We start from the raw sequence: 23,503 nt of genomic DNA, 5'->3' as shown, positions 1-23,503 counted from the left end.
GAGTTAGTCTATCACAGCAACAGGGAACTAGGACAGCTTCCCTCTCAGGAACACCTGTCCTTCTCAACCCACTGTGACTCCAGTTTCAGCCTCACCACATGGAGCCCATCAACCTTGACCTTCCAGACCTGGAGGCTGAATACAGCTTTACTCCTGTGTCAATCATCCAGTCCACAATGCAACTATAGCAACAGAAGTGGACAAAGACAACCTCTTTTCTTAAGAAGTCAGTTTGTCAGTCAGCTTTCTGTTGTTCTAACAAGGAGCTGGGATCATCAACTTAGAAAGAGAAACAGTGGCTTTTGACTCTGTTTTAGATGATTGGGGCCATGAGAGGACTTGAATTTGTTGCCTTTGGTCTGTACCAAGATAGAACCTAACAGACTCTCTCCTTGTAGCAGATATGAAACAAAAAACATATAAAAGACAACAGGAGAGGGCTGAATCACAATCTCCCCTTCAAGGACACAATTCTGCCACCCACCAGCCCCCACCTCCTAAAGGTTCTATCCGCTCCCCACAGCACCACAGCTGCCCAGCCTAACACACCGGTTTTGGGGGGACATTCACCCAGACTGTAGCAGCCAGTCATGGTTTATCAAACCACGCAGATGCCTGTCAAGGGAGTCAGTGGATGCTTGTGAGGCTTGCTGTGCTCTGGTTTGTTACCCTCACCCTCCTTCCAACAGAAAGAGACCTGATGCTAGCCCCAGAGGATGGACCTTTAGGAAAGATCTTGAATCAATAAAAAAAAAAAAAAAAAAAAAAAAAAAAAAAAGGAAGAACTGCAGTAGTGGTAACAGTTCAAACCAGAAGTGATACCCAAGTCCTGGCAGGCTATGTAAAATGTATTTGAAGCATCACATGGGGCTGGATCTCAGGCAGCCAGACCCCACCACTGCCCTGCAAATGCTCACTTTCTCATAAATGGGAAATGCCAACCAAGATTAATTAAGGCTTTCCCCATGCAAAGTACAAAAGGTGTCTATAATAAATACTGTTCAACATAATGTGTCCTAATAGCAGGGACCACCTGCTTACACTCAGGGATTCAGATCTATGAAGGAAGGTACCAGTTCAGCTTGGGTGTTCCTTGGTCACAGACAACAGACACACAAACGTGGAAAGCACAGCACAAAAAGGCATGCATTCTCTTTCTTCCTACTTACGTGGGGTATCCTCGAACACCCTGGGCGGAGCACACATCGGAGCTGGCCGTGCAGTCCACTTTAGCCACGTAGACCTTGGCATCCTCCATGCTGTTGTATTTGTCTCCCAGGTCGTTCCAAGTTGGCTGCAGTCGCTGGCAGTGCCCACACCTACAGTGAGATCAGAGGAAGAGCACATTGAGGCCCAGGTCCCAGGGTGTCCAGATAACTACCTCAGCCTTCTCCACCAAGCAGTCAACTCTCCACCCTTGCTTTTCTCAAAATGCAGCAGATGGATAGCTCAAAATGACAACATTCTCCATATTAATCAAAAATTTGCAGGCTACTGTCCTAGCATTATTTTTTTACCTCTATGTCCAGCCACTACCTCCTTGACTTCCAGCTGGCCTACAGGGACAGCGGCAGTATTTCAATTCCCTGAAAATTATAAACTTGCTGAGCTCCTGGAGCTCAAGGTGTATATACGTACAGCCTACCAAGAATGTCCTTAAACTCCACCTGCATATTTCTGTTTGTCCTTCAGTTTTATTTGTACATCACTTCCTCCAAGGAGTCTTCTTTGGCTCCCAGGCTACCTGCACCCACTCTCTTCTCTTCCTCCTCTTCTGGAAGTCTCAGACCCCTGCCCTCCTCAACCGGCTTAGCACTCCAACTGCTCCATGATTTACAAGGACAGGACTCTGCTACTACATATCCAAATGTACACAGATGCAAGGAGATCTCATGATTCATCAACTCTCTGCCTTCTCCCATCAGAAGCCTTAAGCTAAAGACATTTCAATTATTTCTTTATGTCGACAGGTCTTGGGTATCCAAGGCCGGCTTTGAGCTCACTATGTAGCTGAGGATAACCGTGAACTTCTGCCTTTCTTACCTTCACCTTCCAAGGGCTGGGACTGCCCGTGTGCCCAGCCACCCTCAGCCTAATGTGGTGCTGGAGATCACACCAGGGCTTTGTGCGCCGGATAAGCACTGTGTCATCTGAGCTACACTCCTAGACCCCCAAACAACTAAGGTTGGTAGAATCGAATATGTGGTATTGACTGTGGGATTAGTCATACACAAATATTTTTAAATCATCTATCATTTAATACCAGCACTGCACTGCAGCATCAGGATCTCTCTTGTCACGGGCCCTGAAGGGCAGTGCTGACCATCGTCTCGCATTCTCATCTGTACGCTGTACTACATCTGAGTTCTGAATGGGTGAGATCGCGCAGCATTAAGGCACAGGGCTGTGGTTTCTTATCTAATAAACAAGTGGTTTGTGTTTATCACCTAACCACTTGCCGTACTGCAAGGGATCCTTTTAAACAATGTACTGAAAATTGGTATTGACTCAGTAATGTCTCAATAAAATCTGTGGCAAGCCTCTTTTTTGGCAGAAGACCTGACCTCCAAAACAGCCATCTAAAGGTAGTCCTGAAAAGCTGGCTTAAAGCTAACGTGTTTTCCCAGCAGCACTTTCTTGAGAAGTTAAGACAAATCCCTGTTTTATAAAGGCCCAAATGAAATAGGGCTGGAGAGAGCTCAGTAGTTAAGAGCACTTGTTACTCTTTCAGAGGACTCAGCACCCACACCAGGCATCCCAACTGCCTGTAGCTCTGCTTCCATGGAACCTGATACCCTCTTCGGGCCTCCTCGGGGACCCACACACATGGCACACAAACCCATAGAGATACACACACGCACATAAATTAAAACATATAAACAAATAAAAGCCTAACATACAGCATCATTCCCTTTTTCTGGAAGATCATTGGTATTCTCTTTATGTATTTGGTACAAGAGCCTAAAAAGCCAGCACCGTCCTGTCCAAACACTTGGTATGCACTAAGTGCTTGGCAACAGAAGCAGAATGAATGGGGTGAAAATCCACACAGCGGAACTGTATTTGAGGACTTCACTCCTGTGAATCTGGCAAAGTTAGTTCAGCAAGGTTGTGGGTTGGGGAAGAAAGGATAGATAGCAAGGAAGGGAAGGAAAAAAAAAAAAAGCCAAGACCCAAGACCCAAGGACTCCTTGAGTGTGTACACAATGGGGCCCATGGACTTTCTGTTCCCCAGCTGGCCCATGTTCCTGTTTGCTCCTCATGGCATCTGGTACTTAATCAAAGAAAGCAGGATTGGTTCTAATGGTGGAACAGAACCAGGTTATGAGATGTTGCTGGGTGACTGAAGGGTGACTGCCTTCAGGTGGCCGCCACAAGGGATTTCCAAGGGCAGTTCTGATGTTAGAGGAAATCTCATCTTTTAGAATTGGACACTTCCTCTGCATCCTTGAAAAGACTCTTATGACAATACAAGATTAGAAATGAGAACAAAGATTTAGTTCTCTGCAGCCCAAGTTAAACTGACCATCTGGGGCCATCACCAAGCAGGCACGACCCTCTGCACCCACCCAGGAGCATCGATGAACCCACTGGCTCTATCTAGCTGGCATTTCTGTTTTGGAGCCCTTGTGGATTCCAGCACCATTGAGACAGCTAGCTGCATTTAGAAGGTGGCCTGGGGCCAAGGGACAGCAGAGGCACCTAACCTTAATCTTGACCTTACTGTCCCCAGGTTCAGTGTGACCCACAGACTGGCACTTCAGGCCCTGTGATCTGATGCTGGCACAAAATGAACAGCAGGGCAGTCCTGCAGCCACCAAGCGTAGAACAAACAGACACAGGTCAATGTTTTCATTACAGTGTCCTTGCCCCCAATATCACCGGTAGGCATCTAACATTCTAGGCACTCAGACTGAGAAAGAAGTGGGGACGGGACCCAGTGTCTTCTATCTTGAACTTCATGTTGTTCTTAAAAGTCTAATTTCGAAATCTTAGCACTCCATAGCCTGAGACAAGAAGATTGTGAATTCAAGGTCAACTTGGCTACACAGAGAGGTCCTGTCTCAACTTCCCTTCAAAACAACAAAAAATCTAGCTCCCAAGTCCATGGTGGACACCTACATATCTCTAATATTTTAGCAGAGTAGTAAGAAGCAAACAACTAAAGGCTTACTTTGGGGAGAGCAGCAGCAACATAAATACAATGAAAAAAGAATTTATGTGGTATCTATTCCCCTGACTGGCAAAGACTAGCTGGTTATTTATTGGGAATATTCTAAAATTAAAATTCCATCAGCACTGCAGAAAACCTAACTCTATCTGCATGTCAATTATCCTTATAAAACTAAAAACCCATAGATTGATTCCACTGAAACTGGCGGCAATTATATCCTGAGGTGTACTTAACTGGAGTCACTACTCTGAGAATACTCGTGCAGAGTAACTATTAACACCCACTGAATGTTGCAGTGCTACAGATTCAAGTCAGCTGTCCTTGGGAACCAAGGTAAAACAATGTATTCCATTTGCGCATTCTTAATGGATAATGGCTGTGAGCCAAACTGATCCTTAAAAGTTAATGTAACCCCAAATGAATTGAAATGCAAAAATAACCCACTATAGGGTTAAAAGGAAAGTTTCTCCCACTTTGGACAAGGCACAATCACTGAATAAGTTGGATTCCACAAATACATTTTTCTTAACCGCTTAACCCCTTTCCTTCACGAGTCTCTGCTGAGCTAGGGGAAGAGTACTTTGCTCAGCAATAAACGCAGCCAGCACATCCCCACATCTCAGGCGGCTAAACTCTAAACACTGCTTTCTGCTCTGGATCAGAGAGAACTTCTCCGAGCATCTAGGCCCCAACAGAAAAGCACTGCTGTGTCTAGAACAATTCCTGAGGTACAGTACTCTTGATTGAAAGCAGCTAGGTGCACCAGGAAGCCCCAACTGGAGAAAGGAAGCATGAAGATGCATGACTTCTACAAAAACTTCCACCTCACCTCACACCTTCCAACTGACCGGGCCCCAGAAAGAGCAAAGGACAGGAGGTGACAGAAGACAGCCTTGAGTTAAAGGCCTTGGGAACACAGCTCATATCCACTCCAGTGTGCAGCGGGGACTCCAGAACTGGCACTTACTCTGGGCTCCCAGGGGTCGGGGTACCCCCAACTCCTCTATCTAGGTTATCTCTTCCCACCCTCGACACAGAGTGGGAAATCACATTTCGGAAAGGCCTTAGATTTTTCAATTCAACCCAGTATGGAAGGGCCAGCAGGGAGGACCCTCCAGGCTAGGGCACGTGGTCGCCGGGCTCCCGCCGCGTCCGGCCAGCACAGGAAGTTTGGGGGAGCTGGGCAGGGGACTTGTGTGTGTGCATATGTGTGTGTGTGTGTGTGTGTGTGTGTGTGTGTGCGCGCGCGCCTGTGTGTGCGCGCGCGGGGGGGGGGGGCAATGTCTGGGCTCCAGCAGAGTGGCGGGGCGGAGAGGCCTTTCCGGGACTCCCCTCGGGGCCCGCCCTTCCTCGCGCTCGGCCCGGCGGCTAGCGCCACGTCAGCGGCGAGGCCCGAGCGCAGCGGCCCACGCCCCCCGCACAGCCCGCGCCCTCCCCCGGTCTCCGGTCCCGCCGGTCTGCGGGAGCTGCAGTTACCAGGGCGCGAAGAACATGACGAAGTGCGCGGCGCTCTGGATCCCGTGCGTGAACATGTCGGCCGTGTACAGGTGCTTAGCGTGCGGGTCCTGCTCGGCTCCGCCGTCCGTCGCCGCCGCCGCCTCCTGGGCCCGGGCACCCCTGCGCGCGCCGAGCAGCAGTAGGAGCGCAGCCAGGGCCGGCATTCCGGCCAGCGGCGGGAGGAGGCGTCCTGGGCGCGGGGGCATCGCGGCGGGGCTGGCGAGCTCTCGCCCGGGGCCGCGGGTCCCCTCCGCGGCGCCACCTCCCGCCCCGGCTCCTCCCACGACCGCATAACCACGCCTCCATGCCAGAGCCCCGCCTCAACCACGCCCCAACTCTCAGAGGCACGCCCCTGGCCTGTCCGACCTCCCGGGGCAACTTGCTGCGTTCTCCTAAAAGCAGCCAGGAAGAGGTCGCTCAGATCCTGAGGTCCTTCGTGCAGCACCTCCAGGGCTATCCCAATCCGATTCCGGTCCATCTCGCCGAGCTCCTCCACCTTCCCAAGCCCCTCGGCAGCCTTATTCCCTTCGTTTCCCTGTTGGGAACGTAGAGGCCATGCAGTGAAGGCGCCGGTCAGTGGCAGCCTCTGTTGACCTAATCACACACCAAGACCCCGAGATTTCAGGACCAAGCTGAGCTGCTGTCAGCAGAAAGGAGGAAAATGGGCAAAAGTGGGTGGGGTTTCACTCTCATGAGTCAAGATTCTTAGCCAGAGCTGAACTGTGATTTGAGGGCCTGGCCTCAGGGGGTGTGATGAAACCACTTCCCAGGAGCACCTCTGTTATTCAGCCCTGCCTTCACTTAGGGTGAAAAGGAGAGGCAGTCACAGCGGCCCCTCCTTCCTGCACTGGCTATGCCCTATGTGTCCTAACTCACCCTGGTTACAAAAAAATGAATGCCAACTGCTGCTCGGCTGAACCGGCCTTGTGCTTGCCTGAGAGCCGTTGCCTGGGCTGAGGTGTAACTCACGCCAACACTCGAATCTTATGGCAGGTGGCAATCCACGCTCCCAGCCCTGCCCTGAGAACCTGAAATTAAATTAGGGAGAGTGAAACAACCAATAGGAACACTTGAGAGTGTTCCTAGCGCTGCGCTCTATGTAGATGAAAAAGAAACTGATGTTGTAAGAAGTGATCCCTTATTGGGACGTCTCAGCAGCATTTCTGAGAATTACCTGATCCTTTATTAGTCTCAGCCTCCCTAAACTGAAAGACTTTATTCTTGGGTTAGCAACAGGGGAAACTGGCATCATCTGTAACTCCATCATCAAAGGAAATCTAGATTGTTCTCTGTTTCTAATATCCGAGTAAAGATGCTACGATTCGGGTCTTGAATGTCCTGCATGGGGTCCATGTGTTGGAGATCCAGAGCGGTGTTGGTAGGAGGTCCTGGCTCTTTCACAGGTGGGAGTGGGAGGTTGTAAGATCATTGGGGCAGGGGGCATCTTCACAGGCAATCTCAGGATCCCCACCTCTCATTCCCTGGCTCCTGAGGTGAGGAGGTGTATAGCCCTATGTGGTGCTATCTCACCACAGGCCTAAAAGCACTGAGATGATTCGTCATTGCCCAAAAGCTCCAAGCCTGTGAGTCAAAATAGTTCTCTGTTTCTATGTCTCAGGTATTCACTGTAGTGGCAGAAAGCAAAGTTACACAAAGGCATCCCAGTCTGATCGTGAACACGCCATTCTCTTCAGCTCCCTGAGCTCCTCTGCAGTGTTGACACAGTGGACCCCCACTGCACCTGAATGGGTGACACTCACACACCCGAGTCTGCCGTCCTCTTCAGCTTCTCTGATTTGCTTCTCTAGACACTACTCAGGCTCCCTCTCCATGTTACCCTCTCAGGGCTTGGCCTCCAACACGCCTGCTGTCTACACTCACTCTCTTGGAGACCTCCTGCATTCCCATAGCTGTGCACACCTCCTTGGAAGACAGCACCCCACAACTTAGCTCCAAGAAGGACTTGTCTGACCCCAGAAGGAAAGAACTCCTGCACTGTGCACCTGTGACACTTTATCCTTTCCAGGCTGTGAACAGGACATTGGTCCCTGATGCTATCGTTTCTTTGTGTGGCAGACCTTGCTCAGTGTCAGAGCTCCATGGCGTGAGGATTGTAAAGATGTCTGATGCCCAGCACCTGTTCATGAAATGAACAAATGGAAAATCCTAGCTGTTTACTCTCAGAGGCTGACTTCCTTGAGAAGGTGTCCTAAGAAGACAAGCAGTGAACATGGGGGCCATTACTGAACAAAGACATCCTGGCACACCATCTTCTGACTGCGCATCTTAAGCCTTCGTGGGGTTGTGGTTCCTTCTAGCAGCTATTTGTGGGGTGCCCGGTGAAGCCTCCTGGTTCCAAAGCTTTCTGTGTCCCAGGGCATCCCATGAAAATGGAAGCAGGAGGAATCACTATCAAATGGACGAAACTGAAGCTTTCAGGTTCCACCTCCTCACAGTGCCATGAACCCCTAAAATAGCACTCTGAAAAGAGTACCCCACAAAAAGCTCAGAAACTGAAATGCCACCACTTGAACTATCTTAACAGGTGCATCCTGAGTTATTATTGGGCTGAAAATGCTACTTTTAAGCAAGGACCGAAAGTAAATACATCCGGCTGTTCTAACTTTGCCACAGCATTCTTGGTGCCTCTCTAGAGAGAAATTATGTTCTTTTTTTAGAAATTAACTTTTATGATTGCTCAAATATGAGAGATGGAGAGGAGGTCAAAGAGAAGATTATTGTGATCACTCCCCAGGAAAAAAATCTAAAGAACGATGCAATTTCTCAGCTTGGAATCACTCAGCCATCTTCAGTGTTTTAAAATAGTGTAAGAAACTTAATATTTACTCATTACCCACATAAGCTCTTGGACAACACAGCCTCCTGAATAGTTAATAAGCACAGACAAACACATTATAACATAATAGATTCAGGACTCTAATGGAAGAGAAAAGCTTTTGAAATCCATATGAGATCATTGTGGACAGCAGGGAGGCAATAGAAACTTTCCCTGTGGAAAGAATGGTGAGACCATTGAGATCTGTGTTGTCTGGTGAAGTCCATGGAGCCTGGCTCCCACTCCCCCATGGTCCTGAATCTGTACTGATGCTGGGTCTTCTTCCCACCCATCACCTCTCAGCCCTTTGACTGCTGAATGCTTCCACGGAAGCTCCTCTGTCCTCCTCCCACAGAACCCCTGCACACAGGGCCAGCAGACAGAGGCACAAGCTTACCAACCATCACCCGGGGTCCTGCCAATCTTCCCCTGCTAGCCATCACTGACAGCAATCTCTGTGGATCTGTGATGTCCTGGTTTGGCATGAAGGTACATTTCTCTAACGGTGCTTAGGAGACAGCTTTAATGGACTGCCTGAATCCCAGAAGACTAGTCCAAACTCAGAATCCAGGAAAATGGTTTGACTAACACAGCAGTTCTCCATTCTGGCTGGCCTGGAATCACATAGTTCTTAAAGACAATATGGATGCCCTGGCCCAACTCCCAAGGCTTGGAAGCACTGCGATTCAGTGGTGCTGCCTCTGGTGCTCTTGGAGGAGGTTATGGCTGGACTGAGGAGCATGTGGAAGTCGGTATTTTCTTAAAAGTCAGGTTCTGACTCAACCATGTTTGGCGAATACTATGTTTATACCCCTCCAAAATATATAAAATTTATTTTTATCCCCTCTGTCTCTGTCTCTCCATTTCTGTTCATCCCTGTCTCTATGTCTGCCTGTCTATCTGTCTATCTGTCTCTGTCTCTCTCTCTCTCTCTCTGTGTGTGTGTGTGTGTGTGTGTGTGTGTGTGTGTGTGCAGGCACATGAGCCAAGGTATACATTTGGGGGTCCTAGGACAGTTTTGGGGAGTTGATTCTCTTCTTCCACCATGGTTCTGGGTATCAAGCTCAGGTTGTCAGGCTTGTGCAAGAGTTTTTACTGGCCGAGCCATTTCACCAGCCAAGAGGTCAAGTGCTTGCCTATCATGTGTACTGACCTAGGTTCAAACCCAGCCCTGGAAGAAAGAATGAAAGAGGGGAGGAAGAGGGAGGAGGGAACAACAGAGGGAGAGAAACATTTTATCGGTGGTAAATGCAAAGGGCAAATAGGGAAGGGGGTATTAAGGGTCGGGGTTCAAGATGACAGGGTTTAGACTTCTAAGAGAAGGTAGAGAATAGCACAGAAGAGCATTTGGAGGAAGAACAGTTTAGCTCTGAGAACCGCATCTACGAGAACGCTTGAGTAGAATAAATTGAGGGACAAGTGTTACTGGGGGTAGTGAGGGGTCACGGGCACAGGATGAGGCAGTGTGCAATGTGAATGTGGCTTCCCTGACTGACAGGGATGTCCCTAGAGGACTGTCAGCAGAATCACGACATGATCTGGCTTCTGTGTCAACAGCATCGCTAGGGCAGATGTTAAGTGACCAGTGAGGGAGCTGTCACAGTTGTGCCACAGGAGATGCCTATGACTTAGGCCGGGGTGGAGGCAGTACTAGGTGATGAGAAGCGGTTGGATCCCATAGCTGTTTTGATGTAACTGCCAACAGGATTGCTGAGTGGGCAGCTGTGGGCTGAGAGCTGTGGGACAGAGAGGAGTCAAGGTGACTTTGTTGGGTTTAGCTACCGTAGCAACCAGGAGAACTGAGTTGTCACCAGTGGAACTATGAAGAGGCTTGGATGTCAGAGTCACTCAGCACTGAACACAGGAACTGGAGATGTGTGCAGGTCCCTGGAGTTGGCACACAGATATTCCAGTCCAGGGAAGAGGTGTGGGCCAGGTCGTTTAAGAAGCATTAGGGTGGAGGTAGCCTTTAAAGCCGTGAGATGGAGTGAGATCACTGTGGGAGTCTGAGAGGTACAAGGGCCAAGCCCGAGGGGGGGGGTGGTCTCTTAATGTTTCAAAACCAGCAGCTGAGGAAAAATAGGGGAAAGACTGACAAGGAGCAACCAGGAAGGAGGAGGAAGGCCTGATCACTGTTATCCAAATGGAGACACAAATAGAATTAACAAGGAAGCAGTGAGCAGCTGTCTCAAATCTACCAGCAGATCTTGAGTTTCTGTGAACAGTCCCAGCTCATGCCTAGTGACTTGGTTTTGTTAATTCCAATTTGCAGAAGACTGTTGGTTTGAACTGGGTTCCTACACAGGGCAGGCAAACGGCCCAAACCAACACAGAAGTTAGCCACAGTGACTAAGCTTTGGTTGGTTGCTGGAGGCCCTGAAGCTAATTATCTAATGAAGCTGTAATCCATTGACTGATTGGTTGACTAAGCTGTAGCCAGTAAAGACTACGCCTCACTTCTGATTTCTTGTAAATGCTGTCAGATGACGTTGTTGGCTGGGGGTGCCAGGGTCTGCTAGCTGCCTGGTTTGTGGATAATTCTTGTTTTGCATTGTTTAAATAAACTCTACTAGGTAGGTATGAACACTCATGCATGCATGTGCTACCCCCAGCACAAGAAAGGTACAGGAGGTAAGAGGATCAGGAATTCAAGGACACCCTTAGGTACATATCAAGCTTGATGGCAGCCTGGGCTACACGAAACCTTGTAACAAAAAGAAAAACAACAATAAACAAACAAAAAAAACCCACTAGGTTTATTCAGTCTAAGGAAGGTTCTCTTTGAATAGTTCAATCCTTATTAGCATCTCCAATCATTCTTAAATGTGTCCCAACTTAGCCAACAAGCAGACAAGCTACCCTCTGGTAGGGAAAATAGATAAGCAATGTATAGGTCAATGGTGACCTTGAGAACAGTAGTTTCAGGAGGTACAATGCAAATCTGATGGGAGCAGCTTTGAGAGCTCAAAGAGGAACTGGGGATAACTGGGGTACATGGCACTTTCAAGAACTTATCTTGTTAAGTAAGAAAGTAAGGAGGGGGACCAAGGCGGTTTTGATTTCTTAACATGAAGGAAAAGTCAATTCACCTGACTTTGCATCACAAGAATGATGACTTGAAGCTGAATGAGTGTACAGGGATGTCACCAGGTGAACAGGAACCTCAGCTTTCCATAGGGCATGGATGTTGCCTGTGATGTGAGCAAACTCAATGGGTAAGGATAGAACCAGAGAGACAGGCGGATGATGGTTTGGGGAGCTTGCATCCGTCCTCTTCCAGCATCTTCCACTTTCTTGCTTTAATGGGAAGCGATATCTGGAGTGTAAACTGAAGATAGAGGACGTATTTGAGGTTTGGAAGGGCGGAGAAGGTCTGAAATGGAGGTCTAGAAATGAATGGGCAGTGAACGGATCAGGGTAGTTGAACATTATTGCCAGTGGCTTCGAGGGTCCAGCCATTGTGACATGCCAGGCATGTTCTGCTGTACGGTTCATCCCCAGAGCATACAGAGAGATGGGTTTAGTCATCTTGCATCATGGCCAAGTGGAGTAGCAGAGGCAGAGAAGCAACAGAGTGAATGTATAAGAGACATAATAATACTGGATCATATCATCTAAGTTAGCCAAATAATGTGATATCTTAGAAGTTGTAATACTCAGCTATGAACATAAAATATGTGAGTCCATTAACTCTTTGACCTGTTAATAATTTTCAGTGAATTACCTGTCAATTCATTTACTGAGACATCATATTCTATGTGGATTAGTCAGCTTCCTTCTATGCTAAGTGCTTAATATAATTTAATTATAAAAGGTAGAGTTTGTTTTGGCTCTCTGTTGGCCTCTGGCTGTGGGCCTGAGGTGACACACGTCATGATGTCATGGCAAGAACATTCACTAAAGCAATGCCACTCACCTCATGGCTGGGAAGCAAAGGAGAAAATGGGGAGGGGGGCCGCCATTGCCTTTGTGGACACACCCTTAACGACCTAAGGACTTCCCATGATGCTCTGTTTCTTCAAGTTTTGTCCAGCTCCCAACAGTATTTCAGGAGGGTGACCAAGGCATTACCACATAGACCACCAGGGAACAATTAAAACCTAAATTACATGGTATTGGCCCAGTGACTAAAGTATTCACTACACTGGCATGAGGCCCCAGCTCCAATCTTTAGCACCCATGTATAAAGGACATGGTGGCATAGGCCAGTAATCATAGCACTGGGGAAGCAAAGAAAAGAGGGACCCTGGAGTTCACCGGCCTACTTGTCTTGCCAAATTGGGGAAGTCATGTTCAATAACAGACCTTATCTCCAATCGATGATGATGACGATGATGATGATGTGGATCCTGACAGAGGAAGATACCCACCATCAACCTCTGGCCTCCACATGTGTGTACACACACATGAATATGTATACACAAACACATCACATACACATTTGAATTTGAATTTTCTGCAATAAGCATATCTTCATACTACTTTTGTAATTTTAATTTTAAAGATTCCCTTGCTGCTATTTTTTGTTAGATATTTTGAATTTAAGTAAGTATACCATTAGGCATGGTAGTCCATTCCTGTAATCCCAGAACTTGGAAGGCTTAGGCAGAAGGGTCAGGTGTTCAGTGGCAGCCTTGGTTACATAGAGAGTTTGAGGATAGCCTGGGCTACATAACATGGGGCAGGGGGAGTTGAATTAACAAATAGCAGGAACAAATACAACAAGGCATCAGATTCAATGGGTAGGTTTAAAACATCTCTGTGGCATGGTCCTGTTTATAAATATTAAACCGACTTTCTGGGAAGATGATCATTAGAATATTCTATCTGAGTATAATGAGAGCTCAGAAGGATCTTGGTTTCTTTTTTTCTTTCTTATTAAGAACATTTCTATTCATTTTTACATATCAACCATAGATTCCCCTCTCCTCCCTCCTCCTGCCCCCAGCCTTCCCCCCCTACCCACTCCCCTTGGTTTCTTATACTTTCTATGTTCTTTGAATCAATGATTATCAATACAGCTCCTCTCACTGTTTTAATAGCAACCCACTTTTGTCTCTACCCATTCTTTTTTCTCTCTTTCTTTTTTATTTGTATTTTTTATTTTTTGTTTTTTCAAGACAGGGTTTCTCTGTGTAGCCTCAGCTGTCCTGTAACTCACTCTGTAGACCAGGCTGGCCTTGAACTCACAGAGATCCGCCTGCCTCTGCCTTCCAAGTGCTGGGATTAAAGGCATGCACCACCATGTCCAGCTCTCTTACCCATTCTTTCCATCTCTCTATTTTATGTTTTTGACAGCATTTATTTTCAAGGTATTGCCTTACATTACTGCAGAGCTGTGTGCCTGTTACTAACCTGCTTGTGTCTGGGGACAGAGCGCACTCACAGGTGACAAGTGACATGGAGCAGATCAACTACTTGCCGATAAGCAGTAAGGGACGAAGTACCCATACTACTACCCACTGTGTACCAGTACCCAGACTACCACCCACTGTGTGCCAGTACCCAGACTACCACCCACTGTGTACCAGTACCCAGACTATGACCCATTGTGTACCATTACACAAGGTCTAAAAATTAGCAGGTGAAGTCTAGGTTGCATTTGCCATAGTTCTTCACAGCTAAGGACAGAAAAAAGAAGTCAGACTGTCTGAATGAGATATCTCAGAGCCCAGGTGACACATTGGGTTGAGCTTTGAAGGACATGCCTCTTGGGAGAGAGGAACAAAGCTTAGGCTATCCCAGGAAACTCCCCCTTAAGTCAAGATATTACCTTGAATGCCAGGCAGTGGTGGCACACGCCTTTAACACCAGCACTAGGGAGGCAGAGGCAGAGGCAGGCAGATCTCTGAGTTAGAGGTCAAGCTGGTCTACAGAGCGAGCACTAGGACAGCCAGGGTTACACAGAGAATCCTTCTCAAAATCAAACAAATAAACAACCCCCCCCAAAAAAAAAGATGTTACCTTGAACCAAGGACCAAGAGCCAGGTAATTTGAGGCAGTTTTTCCTCTCTCAAGGCTATTTCCAGTACATTCTACAATTATTCTTAAAGCATATAAGAAAGATCTATAGGAAGGGGGTGGCTCAAGGTAACCTGGAAAAGTGTCCTGCAGTTATATAAACATATATGTCAGCCCTCCATATCTATATCTATCTATCTATCTATCTATCTATCTATCTATCTATCTATCTATCTATTTTGGTTTTTCGAGACAGGGTTCCTCTGTGTAGCTTTGCGCCTTTCCTGGAACTCACTCTGTAGACCAGGCTGGCCTCAAACTCACAGAGATCCACCTGCCTCTGCCTCCCTAGTGCTGGGATTAAAGGTGTGCGCCACCACTGCCCGGCAACATTAATTTATTAAGGTTTGATTCTATGGAGCTGGTGAGATGGTGCACTGAGGGCTGCTGCCAAGCCTGGCCAACTAAGTTCAGTCTCTAGACCCCATGTGGTGGAAGGAGAGAACTAGTTCCCCTAAGCTGTTCTCTGACTTCCACACAGATGCCATGGCATGCACACCCCCAGTCCCCGTCCCCTCAACACACACACACACACACACACACACCACACACATCACACACGGGGTTGGGGGAAGAGGCGGAGAGAGAGGAGAGACTTGATTCTGCATACTCCGCTTGGATGTTTGTTACAGTCCTCAGTTTACACTTTGATCAAATGCTTGGTTTACTGTTGCATTCCCCACCCTGCTCTCACACATTTGGATACACATCCATTTGCCCTCAAAGGCCAAAGGAGGACCTTGAGCATCCTCCTTTATGGCTGTCCGCTGAACCTGGAGCTTGCTAGCTTTCCTTTAGGTCAGCAAGCCCCAGCAATCTTCCAGCCTCTGCCACGCCCCCGACACCACAGTTACAGGTGCATGGCGCTGTCACAGCTTTTCATGTGCGTGCTGAGGATCTCAACTCCGGTCCTCAAGCTCACACAGCAAGAGCCCCCACCCACTGAGACCACCTCCTCAGCCTGAGGTCTCAGATTTTAATGTGCAGATAAGTCACATGGAGAGCTTGACAAATTTCAGATTCTGATTTAGTGGGTCTGAGATTATGCCTGGGATTGTGCGTGCGTGCGTGCGTGCGTGCATGTGTGGGGTGGGGTGGGGTGGGGGGTGGGGTGGTACTTTTTATTAATTAAATTAGTTCTTTGAAAGTTGCATACACTTGCCGGGCGGTGGTGGCGCACGCCTTTAATCCCAGCACTCGGGAGGCAGAGGCAGGAGGATCTCTGTGAGTTTGAGGCCAGCCTGGGCTACCAAGTGAGCTCCAGGAAAGGCGCAAAGCTATGCAAAGAAACCCTGTCTCGAAAAACCAAAAAAAAAAAAAAAAAAAAAGTACTGAAAGTTGCATACATTTATATAATGCATTCTAATTATCTTCCTCCCTCCCATCCTGCCCACTTCTCTTCTTCCCTACTAATTTCTTCCCCACATTCATGTGTTTATGCTTTCTTTGTGTCTCTCTGGGTTTGACCACATTGCCTGTGTGGCCTTGGGACTGGATCTGTCCGTTGGAGCCTGGCGATTTCACCAGTGTGAACACAACTGAAGACAATGGCACCTCCATCCCAAAGTCTGTCAGGAACCAATAGTTCAGCAGTCAGGGGTTGGGGCTCATGAGCCTGTCCCCCATTGGTGACTCACTAGTGAGAGGGCCTGTCTTGTATGGGTGCAGTGCCTGTCAACTGATCAACCAAGTTCATGATGACATGATCCCTGGGATTTCTAAGAAGCACCCCACCCACCCACCCCCCGTGACAGGATTCTGCTGGCCTGTGGAGCACAGCTTGAGTGGCCCCAGATTGCCTCTGTGGCTCCTCTTCCCTCCACAAAGAATATACCGATGCACATCCACCCAGGTCTCACTGAATCGGGTCTCTGTGAATCTCTCTGCTCTTGACATGTAAAGAGCAACCTGACTGTGAGGAATTTGGGGTCACAAGTTTTCCCCCTCAATGTTGCCTCATTGCCTTTTACTCTATATTGTACAAAGTAGGGTACCTCTGATGCTCCAAAGGCAGCCTCTTTCCTTCTTCCTCTCCCTGTGTGGGACTTCCTTCAGAGTCTGGATGGTGCTGTTTATTTATATGTTTATATTCATACAGGTTTGTGAACTTTAGCCAGGGTGTGTTCTGTCCCTCATGCTCTTCATTTTACTTAATACATGCTGGCCTATCTGGTTTTTTTGTTTGTTTTGTTTTGGTTTTTTAGTATTTTAAAACAGGGTTTCTCTGTGTAGCTCTGGCTGTCCTGGAACTTACACTGTAGACCAGGCTGGCCTTGAACTCAGAGGGGTGTTTTGTCTGCATTTAAGTCTGTGCACCATGACGTGCAGTGCCTGTGGATGTCAGTGGAGGGCATAGGATGCCCTGGAACTGGAGTTACAGCTGGTTATGCTTTGCCGTTGTGTGTTGGGAATAGAACCTGGGTTCTCTGGAGAGCAGCTTGTACTGTTAACTGCTGAGCCATCTCCCTGGTGCCTGGACATTCTAATTCCTAAAAAATTGCTCTCCAGGATAGGAGGATGACCAGAGAGTAAAGGCCCATGCTGCCAAACCTGACTAGATCCCTGGCATGAGGCAGATAAAGAGAACCTCTCCCACAGTTGTTGGGTGGCCACCACATGTGCGGCCACACACAGAGAAATAAACAAATAATTAAGTGTATGTTTTAAAATAATACTTCTTCCATTTGTTCTGGTGGTTTAAAATATATATGTATCAGATAGTCTAGGAGAGCACTCAGTGGGTTGCCAATGGGCCTGAGAACCTGCGTTTGATCCTCATACCCACATGGTAAAAAAGAGAACTGATTCCTTTAAGTTGTCCTCTGACACTGTGGCACACATACACACACTCCTGCACACACACAGGATAAACAAATAAAACAATTAAAAATATTAGCTATACATACCGTGGCTCTCCATTGTGCAACTATAGGAATTCCCATATTCTTTTATCCTTTTTGCATTATGGTGTGGTGTGTGTGGTGTGTTTGTGTGTGGTGTGTGTGTGTTTGTGTGTGTGTGGTGTGTGTGTGTGCTGTGTGTGTGTATGTGTGTGGTGTGTGTGGTGTGTCTGTGTGTGTGTGGTGTGTATGTGTGTGGTGTGTCTGTCTCTGTGTGTGTATGTGTGCATGTGGGCCACTTCCAGGGTGTCTTCTCCATTACTGAAATAATTCTTGGCAGGGTTATGTTCTTTACCACTTCTAATGCTTCTTGAAAACCTGATGTTATCTTCCTGGTTCTAAACCATTTCTTCAATACCCCATTGATTTCCTTTTACGGTCTGCTTACTTATCAACTCTCTCTGCACTTACCTCACAACTCATCCTATTTCATGAGGAATCTATTCCTTGAATGTTATTGAGGTTTAAAATGTTGTCTGAAGTTCACTGATTGCCAAAAAGTCCAAAAATATGCTTTCTCTGAACCCTACCTCAGATTTCATGAGAGAGAACATTGTTTATGGATAGCATAGGTTTTTCCCCCTTGCTGATTGTTGTTAACCCAGTGAGTGATCAGTCTGCGTACAGCAGAGAGCATCCTAGCCACAGCTATGTTGATGAGGGAACTCTGTCCCTGTGATATCTCCTGTGGCTACGGTGAAGCTCCTCTGCTGGCCACCAGGCTTGTGGCATGCCTGCTGCTCTGTCCAGTCTCCGACACAGATGCCACTGTTTCGGTCAAGAGTGACAGTTTGTTAGGCACTGCTTTCGTTCGATCCTCGGTTAGTGTGAGAACTCACAAACCAGCTAGAGGGAGGGAAGGGCCCATCTGGCTCAGGTCGCAGGCCATCTGTTATCAAAGGAAGTCAGGGCAGGAAGTCAAGGCAGGAACCTGGAGGCAGGACCTGAAGCAGAGGCCAAGGAGGAATGCTGCTCACTGGCTTGCTTCCCCCAGCTGGCTCGCTCAGCCTGCTTTTTGTTTTGTTTTTCTACACAGGGTTTCTCTGGGTAGCCCTGGCTGTCCTGGAACTCACTCTGTAGACCAGGCTGGCCTCGATCTCACAGAGATCTGCCTGCCGCCACCTCCTGAGTGCTGGGATTAAGGGTATTCACCACCACCAGCAGCAGCAGCAGCAGCAGCAGCAGCAGCAGCAGCAGCAGCAGCCTTCAGCCTGTTCTCTTACACAGTCCAGGACCTAGGGATGGCACCTCCCCCCGTAGTTGGCTGTCCCTCCTACATCAGTTAGCAATCAAGAAAATGTCTAGCAGACATGCCCACAGGCCAATCTGACAGGGGCAATTCTTCAGCTAAGGTGTGTCTTCTCAGGTGTGTCAAGTTGATAGCCAAGATGAGCCATTGCAGTCACCATCCAGGGATGCTGGTCCCATTACCAGCAGCTTCCTATTAGATGCAGTGGTTCCAGCTCCAAAGTCTCCAGTCCAATTTTACTAGGCAATTCCCACCACTTTAACCACCATTTTTCACTAATTATAACCATGGATCTCTGTACACTGCCTTTGACCCCACAACAGGGGATCCTAGTAGTTCATGCACTTAAATTGTTCACATCACTTCCTGATTGTCTTTATCTACATAGGTGCTGTAACAAAATACCACACACAGAGTGGCTTATCAACAATAGGAATGTATTACAGTTCTGGAAACTGAAAGTCCCAAACCAAAGGGTCAGTGTCTGGGGACGGCCCACTTCCTGGTTCAGAGAGATCACTTTTCCCTGCATCCTCACGTGGCAGGAGGGGCAGGGCAGCTTTCTAGAACTTCCTTTGTAAAGATGCCACCCCAGGTCATGAGAGACCCACCCCAACAACCTCCCTGAGGCCCTGCCACCTTAAATCAGCCTGTTGGCTTCAGCACAAACATTCTGAGGAGACCTTAGCTCAGGGCACCAGGTTCCTCTCATGAACCACCCTTTTCTTCAGAACTCAGTCCCTTAGGTCCAGACTCCATGGAGCTAACGGTTTTACCCCTTTCCTTTCCAGAAGGCTGTGCCAGGGCCTTGGAAACGGCTTCAGTAGTGCTGATCTGACGATTTATTTCTTCATCTTTCTGCGAAGATGGATGTTTTGCCTAACTTTATATTTCTTTAGGTTTGGTGGGGAAGGAGCAGTTTGATGTAAGTGACATCCTTGAACGTCTGTGCTCAGTGAGGGTACCATTGTCCCTGGCACAGTGGTCTGTCTGTTGCTGGTATTTGTTTGATTTGGTTTTCCCTTGTTGTTGCTTTTAAGCAAATGGCTCCTCCAAACTGCACATTCTGAATTGGAAAAAAAAAAAACCAGAATTTTCTGTCTCCCTTTTTCCACTTTAATCCTCTGTGGATTGCAAATTAAATGTTGCCCACACAATTAAAGAAAATATACTTGTGGATTTTTTAAAATTTAATCAGGAATTCAGCACTACAGAGTTGGCTCCGGGGTTAAGAGCACCTGCTATTCTCGCAGAGGACCTGAGTCCTGTTTACAAATTCTATTATAAGTCAGCTCACAGTCACCTGTAATTGTAGCTGCAGAGGGTCCAATGCCCTGTGCTGGCCTCCTTGGGTACCCACACACATGTGGCATAAACACACACACACACACACACACACACACACACACACACACACACAAGAACAAGAAAAATAAATCTTTAAAATAAATTAGTTCATGCCAGGTAGTGAAGGTGTATACCTTTAATTCCAGTACTCAGGAAGCAGAGGCAGGTGGATCTCTGTGAGATTGAGGCCAGCCTGGTCTACAGAGCAAGTTCCAAGATAGCCAAGGCTACACAGAGAAAACTTGTCTCAAAAATACCAACCAATCAATAAACAAATAAATTAGTTCAAGCAAAAGTTAACAGCCTCTTTCTGAAATAATGGATGCCATGGGTTCTGTCATATTTTATTTTATAAATATGCATTTAGAAATGTTGTGTTACTTACTCTACCAATTTAGACTAACTTGGCATATACCTTTGAAAAACAAAAGGGTTTTGAAAAACAAGAAAATTCTCAGGACTGTGCATTCAAATGTCTAATAAACTAGCAGTTTATTTTTCTTAATATCCAAAGATGTTCTATCTGTATCTATCTATCTATCCTTATATACACATATATATCAATAGATAGATGATAGATACATAGATGATAGAAAGAAAGATAGATGATAGATAGATGGATAGATACATATGTTCACTGTACCTGTTTCACTGAGGGAACATATTCAGTCTTCCTGTATTTGAGCCAAAATGTCTGGCAATGAAATTCTAAAATTGTTTATTAACAGCTGTTAGGGAAAAGTGAAAGAAATGCAAAATTTTAAATCCTACATAAATACATGTTCTCTTCTCCCTTCAATTATTAGTACAATTATATTTCCATGGAAACAAGTTCTCATTCTGAAGAATTTCTCAGTTGGTTAATGTGCTGTCTTAGTCATTGTTCTGTTGTAGAAGAGATACACCATGACCACTGCAACTCTTATAAGAGAAAGCATTTAATTGGGCCTTGCTTACAGTTTCAGAGGTTTAGTCCATTATCCTCATGGTGAGGAGCATGGTGGCAGGCAGGCAGGCAGGTGCTGGGGCAGCAGCTGAGAGCTCTGATCCCTAGACTGAGAGAGGCAGAGACTGGGCCTGGAATGGCTTTTGAAACCAAAGCCTACCCCCAGTGACAGACTTCCTCCAACAAGACCACACTTCCTCCAACAAGGCCACACCTTCGAATCCCTTCAAACAATTTCACTCCCCGGTGACAAAAGGTTCATGTCTATGAGCCCATGGGAACCATTCTCATTCAGACCACCACATGCCTCCCCCTGGCACTCATAGGTTTGTAGCTATGTCATGTCAGCACCACCAGGGCCTGAGTTTGGATCTCTAGACCCATATGAAAGCTGGGTGCCATGGTAACATCTATAATCCCAGTGCTGGAGAGGAAGAGAGGTAGATTCCAGGAGAGGGTGGGGGAGGAGATGGAGAAGCAACTGAGAAAGACGCTTGACATTGACTTCTGGCCTCCACATGTACATATTTACATGCGCATGCACACACACACACACACACACACACACACACACACACACACAATCACACACGAAGACTCTGGGTTCACAGTCAATCTCTTCTGGGCATGTCATTTTCTTCTCCTTCACCTTCTGAGTGTTCGTTGTCTCACTATGTAGCCCTAGCTGGCTTGGAACTTGCTACATAGCTCAAGCTGACCTCAAATTGGCAGCAATCCTCCTGCCTCTGTCTTCCAAGTGCTGAGATTTTTAGGAATATGCCCCACATTTCCCCTTTACCTCCTTTTTAAAAATCTATTTGTATGAATACCAAATACACTGCATTAGTTACTTTCCCTTTGCTGTGATAAAATACCCTGATAAACACAACTTAAGAAAGAAGGGGCTTGCTTTGGCTCCTAGTTCCAAGGCACAGTTCAGCAGAGCAGGAGAGTCCTGGCGGGGCAACTTGGGACAGCAGGTCACATTGCATCCACAGTTAGGAAGCAGGGAACTATGGTTATCACTGCTCAGCTCACCTTCTCCTTTTTATTCATTCTGGAATCCAATGGAAAGGTGCTGCCTAGTTACGGTGGGTCTTCCATTCCAATGAACATAATCTAAGTAATCCCTCAGAGGCATGCCCAGAAAGCTTGTTTTCTAGGTGAGTTTAGGACCTGCCATGTTAACAATCAATATTAACCATCACAGACCCTGTAAGAACAGATTGTCTTGAGCTAGTGCAATTACTTTAAAGCCTTAGTTCTTAAGATGTACAAATAACCGGAGAGCTGTGAAATCGTGTACCTTTGAGCCAACATTCTAGGTCCTGAGTGTCTGGTGTTTACTCAGTTGTGCCTTCTTGTTTGGCATTTAACTAAACATAGAAGATTCCATAGCTTCACCCATGAAAGTCAGACATAATATAAAATACATCAAGTATATGTAATGGAGGACGCACCTCAATGATGTAATGAAGACTTTTCAACTAGATTAACAAGCCTCTGTGCTTTTTATAAACATGGTGGCATGATTCCTGTTGTCCAGTCAAACCCTGAGACCCACTGGCTTCCCCTTACCAGGAAGACAGTCATGGCAGCCAGAGGAAGGCTGGTTGCTGGATACAGCCAGGAAGTTTCTGGAGACCCCAGCAGAGAGTTGAATGTCGGCCGAGGTGGTCACTCACATCTGTGTCACCGAGACTCACAAGTGGAATTTCTGACTTACAGGCTAGTTCTGCCAAAGTCTTGCTGGCAGAGGGTTTTGTCTGCAAAATAGGCATGCTAATGAGGCCCTCAAGTGGATTTTTTTTTAATGCCCTACACTCTGAAAACTTCTGTTGGCAGAAGGGAAGGAAGAAATCCACTCTTTCCCCGGGGAGGAAAAGTGTTTCTGCTGTTCTGGGCTTGTCCCTCACGTAAGACACTAACAGCTGGTTTTTAAATGTAAGTAGGGTTATGGATAGAATTTTACCTTAGGACTCTGAAGCCAAATCCACAGGGGATTGTCCCCAAGAGTCTTAAGTGGTCCTTCCTAGTCATGCCACTATAATTCTGCCTAGGCAGGCTGAGTGGGTCTGGGCTCAGAGCCCTGGGCTGCGGCACATGCTGTCTATCATGAGCTGCAATCCTAAACCCAGGGACCTCAGAATGTGACTGAAGACAGGGCCACAAAAGAAAGAGGCAATGAAGTAAAGTGAGGCCGTTTATAGTCCTTATAGGAAGGAGCTAAAAGACACACACACACACACACACACACACACACACACACACACACACAGGTCACACAAGAGGACAAGGGAGAAGATACCTTTTGCAAGCCAAGGAGAAAGACTTCAGGAGAAACCAGTCCTGGCTGAGTTTCCAGTTTCCACATCTCTGATTAAAAAAAAAAAAAATCCTGATATTTATGCTTACTAGACTGTGACACTTTATTATGAAGACCTTATCAAAGAAAACCACCATTTCCCTTGGTGATACAGACCCCAGAATATGCTGCCATTTTTGAGACGTGGATCCCCAGAATGAATGATTG

The 23,503-nt window shown here is 47.0% G+C and overlaps 1 protein-coding gene and 1 pseudogene across 1 annotated transcript in view; one reads left to right on the top strand and one right to left on the bottom strand.

The window, feature by feature from the left end:
- Window positions 1-5,934, bottom strand: part of Txndc5 (thioredoxin domain containing 5) — a 29,718-nt gene extending 23,784 nt beyond the window's left edge. The window contains exons 1-2 of the mRNA XM_028894728.2: window positions 5,651-5,934; window positions 1,170-1,319 (exon numbers count right to left, since the gene is read on the bottom strand). Coding sequence (XP_028750561.1) covers window positions 1,170-1,319; window positions 5,651-5,877 — 377 coding nt within the window. The 5' untranslated portion in view covers window positions 5,878-5,934. The remainder of the gene's footprint in view (window positions 1-1,169; window positions 1,320-5,650) is intronic.
- A 41-nt stretch (window positions 5,935-5,975) lies between these two features.
- LOC114710564 overlaps window positions 5,976-23,503 on the top strand; it is a 46,316-nt pseudogene continuing 28,788 nt past the window's right edge.

The sequence above is a fragment of the Peromyscus leucopus genome, chromosome 5 (genome assembly GCF_004664715.2).
Source record: "Peromyscus leucopus breed LL Stock chromosome 5, UCI_PerLeu_2.1, whole genome shotgun sequence".
Taxonomy (NCBI): Eukaryota; Metazoa; Chordata; class Mammalia; order Rodentia; family Cricetidae; genus Peromyscus; species Peromyscus leucopus.
Note: the sequence above shows the minus strand (reverse complement) of the source record. Positions and strands in the feature narration are given on the sequence as shown.